The 17281-nt window shown below is 41.7% G+C and overlaps 1 protein-coding gene across 2 annotated transcripts in view; it reads left to right on the top strand.

The window, feature by feature from the left end:
- Positions 1 to 16314, top strand: part of elmo1 (engulfment and cell motility 1 (ced-12 homolog, C. elegans)) — a 56232-nt gene extending 39918 nt beyond the window's left edge. The window contains exons 5-10 of one of the 2 annotated variants that reach the window (XM_010778090.1): positions 4502 to 4665; positions 7502 to 7614; positions 11061 to 11168; positions 11465 to 11547; positions 14107 to 14181; positions 14850 to 16314. In XM_010778090.1, coding sequence (XP_010776392.1) covers positions 4502 to 4665; positions 7502 to 7614; positions 11061 to 11168; positions 11465 to 11547; positions 14107 to 14181; positions 14850 to 15050 — 744 coding nt within the window. In that variant the 3' untranslated portion in view covers positions 15051 to 16314. Of the gene's footprint in view, positions 1 to 4501; positions 4666 to 7501; positions 7615 to 11060; positions 11169 to 11464; positions 11548 to 14103; positions 14182 to 14849 lie in introns of both variants that reach the window. The other variant, XM_010778091.1, reaches the window with a different exon arrangement.
- The last annotated feature ends 967 nt before the right edge of the window (positions 16315 to 17281 follow it).

Below are 17281 nucleotides of genomic sequence, written 5' to 3'. Positions count from 1 at the left end.
GCTTTAAATCCAGAAACACACCTCCCCCTTATCAGCATGTGAGATAGACTTTCTGATTGCTTTCAGGCAGTATCAGCAAAGTCATTATTCTGTGATTACCGCCTTATTTGCCCACCAAAGTGCCTCTCCAGCGCAAACACCAGATTTTCCACCCAGGCTTGAGTGGCGGGCGAGCATTTGACTGACAGCTGGTAAATGATGTCATTAGCATCCTCTTTGGTAAATGGAGCAGTGGCTACAGTCGATTGGTTGGTAATTTGTTACGGCTGATGCGTTGCCGATGATGGATGGTAGGGCGACTCCGGGGAAAGAGGAACTGCCCAACTGTCCCGTTTGAGGAGAGAGTGAGAGGAGGGGGAGGAGAGTGAGGGTGGAGGAGTCTGTGTAGCCAGCTCTTCATTACGTGTATGAGATGGCTCATGAGACAGCGTTTAATTACTTTTGCTGACACTTGCTCCGCTGTCTAGCTTCCTGTCCAAAGAGCTACAAAAAAGTGTAATGGCCTAGAACAGCTTAGTGTGAGAGGGAATGGACAGAAAGCCAGAAATAAAGGTGTACAAGATAGAAGAGATACATCTTGGATCAACTGCTCTGACGATAGACAATTCTGCGTGTAGATCATTTTTAGTGCAGCTGAGATGACTGCGGGACAAACTGAACCTACATTTGTTCCAGCGCTGACGTCATCCCACCTCTATCAAGGTGCTCTCTGAGCAATCAGCGGATGAAAAAGGAGGATGAACATAAAATATTCATATTGCCCCTCTGCCCTGTTTTGAAAGGACCATGTGTTCATATTAAATGTGATGAATATTCACGCTGTTAATTAGCATGAGTGCAGCCACATGGGCCAACAGAATTGTTTTCCTGCCGGAGACATGACTGCAAACAAGGCATATTAATGAGCAATCCCCTGGGACAGCTCTGCTGAAACACCAGGGCTGGAGAAGCAAGCTGCCAGTGACAATTTCATCAAATAATTCAAAGTTTACTGCTATTTTTATGATTTCACGGGAGAATTGTGTTGATTTGGGGTACAACAAATGGTTGACAAAGCTTATTGGTTATTCAATTTTCTTTATTTTTTAAATAGCTAAGGGGGAAAGTGTCCCTACTACACACGCTAACAGACCGTTTGTAATCCTAATGGGAAAATAAATAAATGTGAGACTTAATTATCAGGATAGTAGGAGGGTGTATGTGTGTGCACATGTTTGATGGGCAACTCTGTGAAAGTTGTGATTAGAATTAGTGGGCAGGAGTGATGAATCTCTCGTAGCATGATTGCAAGCTGTGGCTTCATTCGTTTCTCTGCTCATTTTTCATCTCAAACATGAGGAGGAGGGGAGGCTGAAAAAGTCAGTACTGGAAGTTGTAAATTTTTCTGATTCCTAGACACCCGTTTCTCCCTAAAACATGGCAGTCATCTTAACTATGTTCCTTGCTGTTTCAGCTGGGGGAGAAATGGACAGCTGTTTTTATGGATGGATGAACTGTTATAAGGATGGAAGCAAAAAGCTTACAAGAATAATAAATCTTCCTCCTTTATCAATGGTTACGAAAGCCTACACCTAAACTCAGAGTCTTGACACAATCAGAATAAGTGTCGGCCCAGAAAAAGACCAGGGCTTCATCTTTAACAACCAAGATCAACTTTTTCTGTATCACTGGTGTTCTGCATCAATGTAAATGCCAGTTAATATTAGCGTCACCTTGAAAAGACTTAATGTAGTAAATCAGACTACTTGTTATTGTACGGGGTAAAAATCTGGACTCTGAGTGATTAGTTGCCCGTTTGTTAGAAAATACACTGTGATTACTTTTCTTTCCGAAAGATAACCCCTGCATTAAATCATGTAAACAGTTTTTTATTCCAGTTTTTTTTTTGTGGTGGGGGCTGGGTGTTAACTTCAGAGCTTATCAGATATAGAGTTAGAAAAATAGGGTAAATCCTTTTTGTAGCACTCTCACTGTTCAGCGGCAGCATCTTAAATGGGGAATTTGAGTCCAGAGCTCTTAATGCATTTTTTACACCGCGTTCGTGCTGCTGATTCAAGAGGATTATCCTCAATCCCCTTTGTCGTCCTGGGTTTTGGGTGCCAGGTTTGTGCTGTTCATATTTCACATTTTTGGCAGCTCAAATCTTCTATTTTTAACATACATTTCAAACCGCTTGCTCAATCTGACGAGTGTTAGTTCAGAGGTTAGCAAGTTGATGAGTAATAGCCTTGCAGTAAGCACAAACGGAAACATTAATATTATATAAGACTGTGTTTGTGATCTTGGCTCTCTGGGTTTTGGCATAGTTGTTAAAGAGGCTATTTTGGGTTTTACATTTCCTGCAATGTGTTCTATAGGTTGTTGAACATGTAAATGCTCTGCAAAGGCTAAAATCCCAAAGTTACTTCCAGAGAAGTACTCACTTCCCCCCTGCCTGAAACGCCTCCATTGGACACTTGCACTTCTATCGGCTATCACATCGTACGTGATAGGCTAATAGGCGGGACATCTCTAAGCAGTTGACCAATCGCAACAGAGCCGACCTGCTAACCAATCAGATCAGACTGGGCTCTGGTTTCAGACAGAGGGTGAAAAGAGGTGCTCCAGCACAGGCAGTATGAGAAAAATAAATACCTTTCTGAACATTAAAGCATGGAAACATGTCACAGTAGAATCACAAAATACAAATATTCATTTCATTTCATTTCAAGCCTTTATTTAATCAGATGAATCCCATTGAGATCATTGATCTCTTTTTCAAGGGAGACCTGCTCAAGTAGTTCCACATGAAACATAGAAACATAGACAGAACAACAAGGACATAAAATATAAACCTGAAAATGAGAATAATATGGCCCCTTTAAGCTGGATGTGCCCAAATGAAACCCAATTGTAAAGAACAGGAGAACACGGCACCTATAAAGAAAGTCTATAAACATAAATGCTAACACTCTTATTGCCTGTCATTGGAATAGAGTCAACATGTATTGTGAGAAAGTGTTTGCAGAGGCTGAGAATACTCGAGCATTTAATCATCAAGGCAGACAGAGAAAAGATACACAATAGAGTGAAATCATTGAGCAATGTCAAGAGTCTCTTTCTTCACCTCGGTATGATCCAGTGAATCGGCCTCTGCAGGCCCGAAGGAGGCTGCTAACGAGGCTGATCTATATTCAGGGATCCTTGTCACGTCTACCTTCACATCTGCACAAACTGGAACAGCGCTGCTCAGAGATGTTATGACGCCAAGTCAACTTCATTTTCTAAGTCAAATATCACTACTGTGTCTCAGAAGGACAAGCCCTCGTCTATCCAAACTCTGTAAAGCTGTGCTGAGTTTTGAGAGGAAACCACTGTGACAGGTGAAATTCTGTGGTTTGAACCATTTCTTCACATTAGGAGTTAAGTTTGCTCCCGGTGAAGTCCCCGGTCTGTGGGCTGAACACCTCCACGAATAGAGAATCTATCTTTGAGTCATATTACTGTTACATTTCTAATTATGCAGGCTGCAAAACTGAATGAAAGCTGCTGTCACTGAATATTTCATTTTAGGGCTCACTTCCCTGACGCTCAGGGTTATGTGTAGACGGATGAAGAGATGTTATACTTAGATAGGAATTAGTGCTTTATTCACTGTGAGGAAATCAAGTTGATAAAGCAGCTCAAACTGGGGTTTTAAGGTGTTCAAATGCTGTTCAGTTTAGGCTCTTGTTTTTGTCACAATTTGTTGTCTATTACTTATTGATAACTATTAAAATATTTATCAGATTCAACAGGAAAATGTTAAATACAAATCCCCTTAGCTGACCTCTAATTTATGAATTGTATTACTTTTATATGTGGATAAGTTTAGGTGATATCTTCTTTCAGTGCGAGCCTGTGGTCCATGATAGTCGATAGGATTGATATTGTTAGCTCAATGCTGGTGATGATTTGATTTTCTCACACACAGTTCTGTGTGTAGACTTTAATTATCTTCTGACAGCCACGCGTACGCGGCAGGCTAATTGATGTAGACATGCATGAAGTGTTTTATGTTTGTGGAGTGCTTTCCTATTGTAGTGTTGCCTCCGCTGATCACAAAGTCCCCTCGAGTGGGATTGATGACTCGGAACAGCACTCATGTCATGCTTCTGCAGCCACAGCCAGACTAATGGTATTAGCTAGCTGGGGTATTAAAGGCAAGTTCTGTCATGCGTCTCACTGATCCGTGATACTGGGGCTAACAGTTGACTAGCTACCATTGAATTATTCTGCTTGGCTCTTTTCCTCCCAAGGCTCAGTGCACCAGACTGGATTATAGACTTGAGTGTCAAAAAAAGAAATTAATCCTGTCGGGGACTGACGAATAGTTGATAGCTTCCCCTGACTCCCTAAAAACAGGAGTTTTGATTTCCTGACTGTACTGACTTTGTCTTCACACGCACTTACACTCCTTCTTCATCCTGTATGACTCCTGCATCCATGATGATCTCACCTTCCCTCCTCTTCTTCTCTGCAGGTAATGCAGGTGGTGAGGGAGCAGATCATGAGAGCACTCACTCTGAAGCCTAATTCCCTGGACCAGTTCAAGAGTCGCCTGCAGAACCTGAGCTACACAGAGATCCTGAAGATACGCCAGTCGGAAAGGATGAATCAGGAAGACTTCCAGTCCCGGCCCATCCTGTGAGTCAAGTATACGAATAGTGTTGATTCATTTATTAGAGGGTGGTGGTCCGAACTGTCCCACATATCTTTGTTGGGAAGATAGTAACATATTGCTGCTACTTAAAGGAGGGTAAGGGGGATCTATTGACAGAATTAATTATAATAGGCCTATTCATTATTTAGTTTTCATGTGTTTATCACCTGAAGATAAGATTACGTTTGGCCCGAAGTAGTAGTTCTACAAAGCGCTTTGAAAAGGAGATGTGGGCAGGGGCGGACTGGCCATCGGGACGTCCGGGACGAATCCTGATGGGCCGGTACTGAAGTGGGCCGTTCGGATGATGTGGGCCGGTCGGAGAAGTCACTAGCACCCCACCCCCCCCGCCCGTTGACAATTTACTTGCGGTAATTACTTGCGGTACCGTGGTTGGCCGGTCGAGAGTCCCGGGCTGGATGTGGGTGTTAATTAGTTGGCAGCAATCTGTCACAAACTGCTCCTTTAATATGAATAGATGGACTTAAATGGTATTCAGGCATACTGTAGGTCTTACAGCTTTAGAGGAAAATACACTCTGAACCCAAAGAAAAGTCAGACCTTTTCTGTAGAGTTGGAGGAACTGCTCTGTGATATTCCCTAATCAGGCCTAAGACTCAAATGAGGACACGATTTGCTTCTTCAAAAAAAGAGCCGTGGTCATTAATGTGCTTTTAATTGCTTCTGTTTTCTCTCTTTCATTTGTCAACCAAATGCCAGCTAATGGCACAAAGCCAGTTGCACCTGCGCTCTCCTCTCATGATTGAAAATATGCAATAAATTCAAATCTTCTGCAAATGGCATTCCCAGTGAATACTCCATTAACAACCCTCACTAAGCATGGAGAACTATTCTGTAATAGACCATCCATTGACTGATCGTGGATGCAGGGCTTGTAATGGAGAACATTGTTTTGTCCTGCCTGCATTTAATGGAGTAGATGGCACTATTGGAAAATCGTTTCACAGAGAGAGCTTGTCCCTCTGAACAGTAATCAATGTTGAGCCACGGGGTTATTTAATCGATATTGGAAGGATAGAGACCAAACTTTAGCAGCCAATTAATCCTATTGGAGAAAAGCAGAACAAAAGCGAAAGGAGTTGCTGAGAAAACTAATGATGTAGTTATCTCATTCACATTCAGAGTTAGGTTCAAAGTTGTATTATGTATTAAACACTGTATTTCATGTGTTGACTAGGGGACACAAGCAGAATTTAACAAGTTTACACTCAATCGATGGCTAAATTAGCTTCTTAAATAAAGTAAAAAGCACATTTAAAAAATGATTTACAGAATGGCTGTGGAAAGCATTGAACATCACAGGCTAATGAGTCTTTCTTTAACAGCGTGAGACTACCCGATGGTGGAATTTTCCTCTAATCAATACACTCATGACTTGTAAACATAATGAGTGTGTCAGACTGCAGATTTAAAGGAGCACCGTGTTGCCTGCTAAAGGTGCTGCCAGATTTCTCCCATCAATTATTGCAGAGAATGACTTTAGACATCAAAAGAAGGTGAAGAGGAACTATTATGGCTTCAGATCAAAGCTGTGTCTCCAGTAGAATCTTTTTTATTTTATACCATGTTGACTTTTTCAGATGTTTATGCTTTATGTGGAAAGTTTTGGATGTACTGAAAGTTGCTTACACCAACAAATTAAATGGACATCACATAATCCATGCAGCAGGTCATCTCAGAACTGCTGACGAAACACTTGTGAGAAAATAGTAATTCACAATTTAATTTGAATGCAGTCCCCAGAAAATCAGGATGAAAAGTGGTTTTAAAATAAACCGTAATTGATCCTCTTCTCCACCTGTGCTGGAATAATGTATTGATGTACTGTGAGTTTGTAATAAGCGGTGAATGCCAGACTTTTTAATTATGTAAACACCTTATACCAACCAGAGTGCTTCCTTATTACAACTCTACCTCAGCCCTTTCATTCAAGTCTTTTTGATTTTCTACGTTAGCCGGAAAGAATCAATTTAAACTGAAACTGGAGCTACGTCCTTAACAAGACCATCCGAAGCTATCCGACAATAACAATCTCAGTCAGAAGGATAGCATATGAGAGCGATCAAAATCCGTCCTTCCTGCGGTGAGCCACGCCTTACCCACAAGCTGACCTTTAAAAGATACACGAGTGAAGGTACGACCGCAGATCAATGTAATGACTGGAGTCACTGATGAGGCAAATACACAGCGAGGGTGAGACACATGAAAGGAGGTGAGAGCAGATGGGCCTGAAGGACAGGGGCAAGAGAAAGAAGGACAGAAGCAGTTTGAAACACCAGCAAGGCAAAATACAACAAAACATTGAAATGCATAGAGTAGAAAATCAGATAACCAAAAGTCTGCATATTTCTAAAGAAAAGAAAAAGGGTAAATTGAAAGAGAAAAGACTCGGGTAGATAATATACATAATTCATGTTGACCAGTGTTGTGTGCTCCATATTCGCAACACAGACATACATACGTAAAGAAGCATGAATAAATGACAGGGAGAGCTGAGGCAGCCCAGATTCCCACTGATCAGCCTCTTAGGAAGTTAGGTGACATGTTTTCTCAGTATGTACACATGCATGCATATGTATATCTGCCTGTTTGGCATTCTCTGATCCCTCCTGACAACCGTAATCCAGTTTGCTTTGTCAGATAAATATTGTATGCTGCCAGAAAAGTCAGGAAATCTAAAATAATTCCCTTCTTGATCTGAGAGGATTTTTGCACCTTGCTGTGATTTCCACATTTGGATAGGGTGTGATTTAAAGATGATAGAGATTGTTCCTAAATCATGTGTTCCTTTCTCTGAAGGGAGCTGAGGGAGAAGATCCAGCCCGAGATCATGGAGCTGATCAAACAGCAGAGGCTCAACAGGTTGTGTGACGGGACCTGCTTCAGGAAAATCAGTAGTCGCAGGAGGCAAGGTGAGACCCACATCACTCACACACACACACACACACACACACACACACACACACACTTATACATCCAGAGACTGCGCAGGCACCGAAACTCCCATCTCTCTCTGCTGTTTTCACAAGGCCAATCCGTCTGTTTGTTCTACATCCGTCCTCTACAGCTCCACTCGTCGCCTTATTCCCTTTGCTTTATAAAAAAAATCCCAAAGGAAATGTGTATCACAGGAGATCTTTGAGGCTCTGGGCTGCTGAGGATCTGCTGTCATGATGGTTCACATTTAAATTATTCTGGCTCCATCAGCCTCTGAGGTGGAGACATAGAGTGACACGCTGCCTCTTTTAATAGAAACACATTCAGAAATGTCGTCTCAGAGGCACAAACACAAGTCTCCCTCTCTGTTCGCCCCTGCTTACACAGATATATGGCATGCAAAGAAATGAAAAAGATAGGCAAGAACGGGGCGGGCATACTTACACAATTGTCACGATACAGCAAATGTATTGCGCATTTATGTACATACTTAACTTGATTAAGTGTCAGAATGTATGGTATTCCTTCTTTGTGATGCAGGGGACAAGTAAGGGAAAACAAAGCAGCCACATAGGACCGTATTTGAATCGTTTGGCCTAATTTATTTCACATTTGCTGCCACTGAACGAAAGTAGGGGGGGAGGGAGAGTAGTATTTAACATGTATAACACACTTTTCCTCGGTCAAAGAGGATTTAATTCAGTTCTGATCCCTTCACCCCTCTCTGTTTAAATATAGAAATGCTTGAAATAAAAAAAGAAAGAGTGACAGGCACAGGTTGTGAGACGGTTTGTTTTTTATTGCGTTTCTGTCATCAGCGTCCCCACAGGAACTGTACTTTCAAAAAGACAAAATGAGAACAACCAGGTGGAGTTTTCCCCCAAAACATCTAATGCATGCTGGCATTTCAAAACCTGATCACAATTTGTCTTTGCAGCTGTCATCCAGATGTTAAAGCTAGATTACAGAAAGAAAAAGGTGAAAAGAAAGCACAGAACAAAGGATTTGAAAAGATGTTACAGGACAGATGTTCAGGTAGAAAGCATCGCCCCGATCCAGTATCTTTACTGCATGTTGTCGGCTGATTTACTCTTGTCTGGATTTACGACAGACATGCTGAGAATAGTGTCAAATTACCATATCACGCTTATTACTTTTCAGATCCTAGATTCCTTGTCAGAGGAATGGAGGACACAGGCACATATGCACGCACTAGCACACATACTAAACACAGGAATAAAAGCATTAGCCATTCAGAAGCAGAACACTCGCACACACAGTCGTATATAAAGCAGTTCACGAACCTCCCTGGATTTAATTTAGCACGGTAGCCTGTAGGGTTACTCTGGCTTTAATCTGCTGCAACAGGACTGACTGTAGGAGAGTCTGTCTGCTACAGCTGAAGCTCTCTCTCTCCTTCTGATGACTCTCGAAGGAGTCAAGGACGTGGCGTTTCTTCAAGACTCTCCGTGTGCATGTGTGAATGTATACAGGCTTCCTTCATCTGTTCCCCTGACTCTCTCTTCCCATACATGTCTATAGTCTCCTCCCTCTCCTCTATTATATGCAGCACATCCATGCACTGACAATGTGAAGAGAACTTTGTCTTACAGAACATCAAAGGCGTCCCTTAGCAAGTTCAATTTTCCCTTAGGGTTCACCACTACATTAAATCAAAAGCAGGGTTTGCATAAATCATGCTGAAACTTGGTTTAGATTAATTTGGTCCGGTCTCTTCTACTCAGAGACTTTCCCATTACTTCTTATTCTACTGTAATGTGTCTTGTCCTATCTTTTTGTACATACATAAAATGTGCTCCAATTCTCCCTTCCCCTCTCCTTCTCTAAAGTCTCCTTATGCATCTTGTACAACTATTTCAAAGTCCTCCAGCCTGCAGGGACTCAAGTACCTCCATCAAATATTAATTTGACTGACGTCAGCGCAGACGACTCTTCTCTCTACGTTTCAAAGTGCTAGTCTACCCATTAAAGTGGATGCTTCTCTCTAAAAGCTCAGGTTGATGATGTTTTAAAGAAGGGGACTACCTGTACAGACTTTTAAGTGCACAGTGCTTGGGGGCTCTGGAGACCTTACCTTCTTTAAATGTTGCATCAAAGCAAGAGAAAATCTGGATTTTTTTTTTTTTGCGTGATTCTGTTGAATCTTATCGTGTTGTTCAGTCATATTCTGTGCTGTATTAGATAAAGACAATTGCAGTTTAAATGATACACAACTGAAATTGAATCACGATAGAGATACAGTGTCTTGAATCCAAAAGGGAGGAACATATGGGCTTGTGCGTAGAACACATGCTCACACAAATCAGTGAAACAGTTGACAGCGCCCCTCCCTTCACGGACGGCTGCCACTCTGCACCAGCCTGGCACCGACAACTGTCTATTTTCAGCAATTAGGATTTGGACTTTATCGCCCTGCACTCTCCAGCCAGAACCCCCCAGTCTGTGCCCACTCTCTGCCAGCTCAGATCCATGCCGACCTTGGCAGGGAGTGACTTAAGAACACCAGGCAGGCGCTTTACAGAAACAGCTGGTGGTTACAGGCGGCTGGAGGATTACACACCACACCAGCCAAGATAAACACACACTCCATCAGCAATTATGTATTTGTTAGCTTTTGATGTTTCAATTGTGTCTAGCCTTTAACAAAACCTGAGCGTAAGAATGTTATAATAAGTCCCTATCATGAAGTATCCAAATTGCGTTATGTAGTTACACAATTGTTTAGGCACTGAAGTGTTTGTTAGTCTTATAACTACATGTGTTACATTAATAATACAGCCAGGCCAACTCTTGCCTCAGAGTTGTAGGCTCCTTAGTGCTTTACTTAGCCTTACAGCCTCTAAAATCATCATATGTCCTTCCTTATCTTTTGACACAGTGCAAAATTGTATATGGCAATTGTCTTTTTTTCATAAATGATCTCAGTCAAAGTAGGTGTTTCCTGTAGGTAGAGTAGTGATTTAGGGCCTCGTGCCTCTATTGTGAAACTTTGAGCCTGTTTGATTTGTATCTTTTAAACAAAGCATTTGACAGTTGCAGTTTGCCGCATTTGAGCCGGAGAAAGAAACCCTGGAAGTGTTTGTCCTGTGATCTCGTCTTGAGTGTGTTGATTGTTGTTGAATTAAAGTGATGAAGACAAACTGTCTGTATTGTTGCCCATCAAGATCCCTCCCTCATGCAGAGCATTACGGCCCATCTGTGGAGTTTCCTCAAGGCTGCTTTCTCTTCTCCTTGTTTTAGTCACACATTTTTTGCCATGCTAATTTACTTCGTTGATGACTCATGCAATCCCATATGAAGTCTGAAGCCAGCTGCTGACTTATTTAATAACTCTCTCTCACCCTCTCCTCCCTCTCTGTTCACTCCCCTCTGTTTTCCTTTCCCCCTTCTTTTTTCCTAGATAAGTTTTGGTATTGCCGTCTGTCTCCGAACCATAAAGTCCTGCACTATGGAGATTTGGAAGAGAGCCCTCAGGGTGAAGTGCCCCACGACTCTTTACAGGACAAACGTGAGTATCAAGGCGAATTTAGATTGTTGTCCTTACCAACATTTGTGACACAGTATGTCTTTTTATTGCAGCTCACATTATTTATTAAAATCTCTATCCTCACATTGACACTGACAGCTGGCTATAAGTCAGTGTTAACATCTCTTCCACTTGAAAGCACAATGACAGATCGGGGGAGAATCATAACTTTTAAACACTTGAAATCAGCCACTAATCTGAGAGGACACAGTTGTCACATGGATGTTGTCATTGTTGTTGTTGTTTTTGTTGTGAACACACTTCTGTCCTCTTTGCAGTGCCTGTGGCTGACATCAAAGCTGTTATCACCGGCAAAGACTGTCCTCACATGAAGGAGAAGGGAGCCCTGAAGCAAAACAAGGTGTGTGTTTGTGTGTTTGTGTGTACATGTGCACACGCGTAGGTGGGTGGGTGTGTATCCAGGCGAGAGAAGATGTTTCTTAGTGCGTGAGAGTTGCATAACATGATGTCAGTTACATAATTTTGCTTTGGGAAATAACACAATAACTCTCAGCTCAGACAGACGTATCCATCAGTGGCATTGTATAAAAAAAACCTTCAGAGAGAAGCCCTTTCAGCTGCAGAAACAAATCACACAAGAGTCGCCAAAAACACGCCGCCATCTTTGCTGTTTAAATGTGAAAGTAGCACACGGCCCTGCCCTCTGCAGTGCCTTAACCAAGATGAAAGAGCCATCGTGCTAGTGTGTACACATCAGCCATTCCTCTCCTGCACTTTGCCTCTGCAAACCTTCCCCCCCCCCACCCCACCCACCACGGGATCCAGATATATCCTGGGATCTGGATAAATAGCCTTGAAGACAAAGGAGAATGCCTCCCCCTGCTTTGTCTCCTTTATTACCTTGTCGATAAGCGAAGGGGAATGACCGGAGGGGGGTTTGCTGGCCGTCAGGCAGGCCTGTCCCAGCCTGGTGAATGAGAACACAAGTACATTTCATTACTCACTGTTACAAGGCCAGCCAAAGTCACCTCTACGGGAACAGAGCAACGCTGGCAGGTGGACCATCTGTGGGACACCGAGGGGGCAAGCAGTGTTTTCCCACTGTTTCCAAATGTCTTCCAAATGTATTGGTCAAAGGCTGTTCTGAGATGAACTTTATATTATTTTCAAATGATTCCATACATCCCATATATCTCCCCCCTTCTGTGCCTCAAGGCATACGTGTTGTTTAGTTAACTTGTGCATTGACCTGGAAGTGCAGTTTGTCCTCTGTGCGGCATTTTGCATCTCATTACTGAAGCACATCATTCCGCTTTATGCAAGGTGCATGCATTCAAAGAGAGGATTACTCAAATGACTGGAGGATGTGTGATAGCTATGGATGATTGCATGTTCTGCTGTATTTACTAATGTTCAAGCTATTTGCAGTGAGCACGATTTGAGTGGATCTAAAAAGCAAGAACAGATTTGTGAAGCGCTATCAAAATGAAGCTGTGTTGGGGAATAGTAGATTTCATTAGGCAGTATTTAACTGACAACTCAATACTAGTAGAGAAGCCACTGCAAGGTAGAATGTTGCACTAAATGAGTTCATAAACAAAAAATTGGGGTTAAAAACAGCATTTATAAACGAGCACAATATACATTTGATTACACCAAATGAAGACCTCTGAGGCCATAAACTTGATCCGCAAGGCACCATGGGAATTACACTTATTTAATTTATAAAAGTGGACTTGGTTGCAGTTGTGTTGTGACTGAAGCAACACTAGCATTTATCTTGGGGTTATAATGTCATGCAAATTAAAATATCCTAACAACTATTACAGCAGTTGTCAAGAAATGTGGATGAACTGGAATCATTTTAGTGATCATCTGACTTGTAAATGTTAATTTGACTAATACTTTGTTACAATAATGCAAAACTGTTTGTTGATGGTGCTAATTTACTGTGACTAACTAAGATGGTGAACATGTTAAACATTATAACTGCCTAAAATCAGAAAGGTTAGCATTGACACGTATATTGAGTAAAAGATGTCCACATAAGTGTTTCATCATTAAAGCCTATCCTTTTTGAGACTCCTGATCTGAGACAAACCCCCCCCTCTGAACCATGTCTTTGAAGCCCTCCCTCACAAATTGCACCCGGGCTGCAGTGCAAGTCTTTTAATGTGTAATTATCTTCTGCCGTAGTAAATCAGACGCTAATTTCACTCAGATTGCGAGCAAGCATTTAATGAATTGCTTCCTTGTTTACAAATGTGTCTCTCAGTTTACCTGTTCTGTCCTCGCACTGCATTCAATTGATTTCCTACAGTAGACCAAAGTAGACTTTGAGGAAAATCTCATCACAGCACATCATATTCCCAGCCTCCCCAGGCATTTTGCAATATCGTGTATCTGAGAGCCCCAGGTGTTTCACTCTTTGAGTTTTACCTCGCTGATACCCGATGAGTTGATGTGCAGCTGATGTATCAGATGGTGACAACACGTGAGGAGGAGAGGGACATTGCACTATATGACAGTACATTGACATCAGGACAGCAGAGAGCTTACACATATTCCGGCGCAGACTAAAAACTCATCTCTTTCGACTCCACTTCGAGCGATAGATTACTAACAAAGCGCTTATATACTAACAAAGGACTGGCTTATCTAAAGCCAGTTGAGTAGCACTTGAAATGTGTTGGCTCTATGAAACCTTATGTACTTATATGATTATGTCTTCTTCAAGTTTGATTCTTCTTGGTCGAATGCACTTATTTTAAGTCGCTTTGGATAAAAGCCAAATGTAATATGAATGAAATGAAATCTCATCATATTCTTCTCCTTTTTCCCCCTTCTTCATTTTGTCTCCTCCACTCTGTCACTGTCTGTATCTCCCGCTCTGTCTCTGCACCATGTTCTCCTTCTCACTCCTCCCTCTGTGCCTTTCACCCTGTCTTCTCTCCAGGAGGTGTTGGAGCTGGCCTTCTCTGTTCTCTATGAGTCGGACGAGTATTTGAACTTTATTGCTCCTGACAAGCATGAGGTGAGCCAACAGGAGCGGCCCTGTGGCAGCTGACAGTGTCTTGACAGAAGGAACAAGTCTGATGGCACAGAGAAATGTGTACAAGTATAGTGTATAAGTGTTGAAGTCAGATATATACTGGAAATTGTCCCTATAACGTATTAAAGTGGTTAATTCAACTCACAATTTTTGAAAAACAATGTATAATGAATATTCTTAACAATTTTCCATATTTTGAAATGTTAACCATGAATGGTAGATATAGATAATATCATTTTTTATTGTTTATGCAACTTATAACAAAGTATTAGATCCTGTACACAAAGGTCTAATGCTTTAAGGATTCATCATGATAATTCAAAGCATAACCTCAAAGCTTGACTCCAGAACATTTCTCTAAATAGGTGTTTAGGCATAGAAGTTTGTATTTAGGACACGAGAGAAGAACGTGTCCCTGCTCTATTCCTCCTGAGTCCCAGTGTACCCAGACTGTCCTCCCATGGTGCTTAGCTTCTTTAATGCCTGCTGGTCTCTGTACCAGGAGGAGTCTGCACGCTGTCAACTAGCTCCGTTAAAAACACATCATGCCTAATTAAAGTTTGTAGATTTAGGAATTATTTAATTTTGTGTTTATGACATGAGTTACTACCTGATTTAATGTGTTTCTTGGTCTTTCCTTGTGTCTGCAGTACTGCGTGTGGACAGACGGTCTAAACGCCCTCCTGGGAAAGGAGATGACCAGCGATTACACCAAATCGGACATGGACACCCTGCTCTCCATGGAGATGAAACTCCGCCTCTTGGATCTAGAGAACATCCAGATTCCAGAGGCCCCGCCCCCCATTCCCAAAGAACCTAGCAACTATGACTTTGTTTACGACTGTAACTAGACGAGCGACCCCGAACTCACCCAGCACCTACTGTACTGTTCTCACTGGACCAATCCCCTTTTCTTATGAACTGGAACAAAAACAAATAAACTCACAAAATATAAAAAATGAACTGTGATTCAATGAAAAAAGGATTTCTTGAGCTATATTCCTCTTGCTTCTTGCTTGACCTTTCTAAGAGAGAAAATTGTGTACATTAAACGGCTCGCTGCCCTTGAGAGGACTCGGGTTTGATGCAGAGTCATCAAGTTGCCATGGAGAAGAGAAACCAGGAAGTATTTGTTTGGCCTGTCGTTGGTCGTCCTGCGTCTTTGCCCTCACTCTCCTCCCGTGATGTTTTCAGACATTCACTCCTCCTTCTCGACCGTGGCGCCCGCTGTCATTTTGCTTGAAGAGTGTTGTAGACAAATGCTTAGAAAATCAGCTTCCTTGTTGTCCTTGTTTACTTCTTTCTTTTTCCTCAGGGCTTCTGTCGGGGGAGGGATGATGGTTGTGTAGTTCAGGAGCAGGGAGGGACAGGGTTTTGTGTTTTGTCGTCACCTTTCCTGCAGTATTTTCTGTCACATTATTACCTACAGTATTTGTGGCAGTTTGTCACAAGGCTGAAAGGAAGGCTAAAGTACATTTTAAGAGGAATACTTCATGATAATAGTCTCTTATATCTGCTCCGCCTGTTAAACATATACTGAAGACTGTTAGAATAAGCGGATCCTCAAAATCAAGGCACTGTATTACAGTTAAAAGCCTTTCTTTGAAATAATGTTGATATTACTATCCCTTTGCTGCTTATTGCATATTGTACACAACTACACAGTGGCTTTGCCAATACAACTTTAAAAGCACCACCATTGTGAAACACATACAAACACACACTCGTCTCTCCCTCATTTGAGTCTCTCGTTGTAATGACTGCTGTACACGACATTCCTAAGCAATATTTGAGCTTCTCTTTTGTTTATCATTTGTAAGATGGTCATAATTTAGGGATTTTTTAATTGTGAAACTGCCTAGTAGTTGGTATATATATATAAAAAAAAAAAGGATGTTAGTGTTTTGATCAAGGGAAGTTTTTTTTATGTTCAGGACTATATGGCCACAAATTGAAAGTGTATGTATTTTTTTAATTTAAAAACAGATCATGGTTGTAATCTCTAGTATGATTTATATATTTTCCCCTTTCTATTTAATACCTTCAGATGGTTTCTTTAGGATTTTTCAAAGCCCCTCAAAACTGCTGTTTACATTAAAGATTTAAGAACTGTAACGTCGTTTTCCTTCTGTCCCTCTCTTCATTCATTAACCACATGCATATCATGTGTTTTAAACCTACAGGTGAAAGGTTAGACCTCGATTACGAACAGCCAATGTCACAACATTGTTTGCTTTTCACCGCTGAGTCATTGTGCATATGAATTCCTGAAAAAGTATTTCATGGACAGGCTGTCCCTTTAACAGTTGAGCGACATATGGTGTATAGATACAGACTTCAATTATCCCAGAGGCAATTTTGTTTTCACAGAAAAGCAATTGGAACATAATTAACTAAAAAAACACCTTTAGCATCTGCCCTCCTAATGGCATCTACCCCCTCCCCATGTATTCACAATGCAGACGTGTTGTGCCATTCAATATCTGGATTGTCTTTGTTTGGCCTGGTTCAAGCAGCGCACCTTTAGGTACTGTTGTAAATCATTACAAATCCAGAACCATGGATGTTAAAAAGCACCTACTACACTCCAATAACATTTACACAAAAACAGACTGCACTTAAATAGTTTTTTGTCAACTGGTAACTGAGGCCCACAAAGAAAAGTTAATAGCATTTGAAGAAGAAGCGTTGGTGGCCTTATGTGTTCCACTGTGCTGTGGTTTCTAAAAAGACACTCATTAGGCGCGTTCACACCAAGTACTTTTCCCACAAAGGTTCCTGAGAACTACGATTTAGTTGCGTTCACACCAAAAAGTCCCAGGAACTAAATTAGTTCTCGAGAACCTTTTTTACCCCCTTTTCAGTCCCTGCTAGAGAGCAGGGACTTTCGTGGGAGAAAAAGGTTCCTGTGTCTGATTGGCTGGGCGGAATGCAAACCACGCCCCGTCAAACTCCCAAAAACTTTTGTGAAGCCGCCATTTTATTATCCTCGCATTGCATTATTAGCATTAGCATTAGCCCAGCGCAGAAACGCAGAGAGACTAATTTATGACAACACAACATAAAACATGGGAGCGGTGGA

The sequence above is a fragment of the Notothenia coriiceps genome, unplaced genomic scaffold, assembly GCF_000735185.1.
Source record: "Notothenia coriiceps isolate Sejong01 unplaced genomic scaffold, NC01 NC01_scaffold00018999, whole genome shotgun sequence".
Taxonomy (NCBI): domain Eukaryota; kingdom Metazoa; phylum Chordata; class Actinopteri; order Perciformes; family Nototheniidae; genus Notothenia; species Notothenia coriiceps.
Note: the sequence above shows the minus strand (reverse complement) of the source record. Positions and strands in the feature narration are given on the sequence as shown.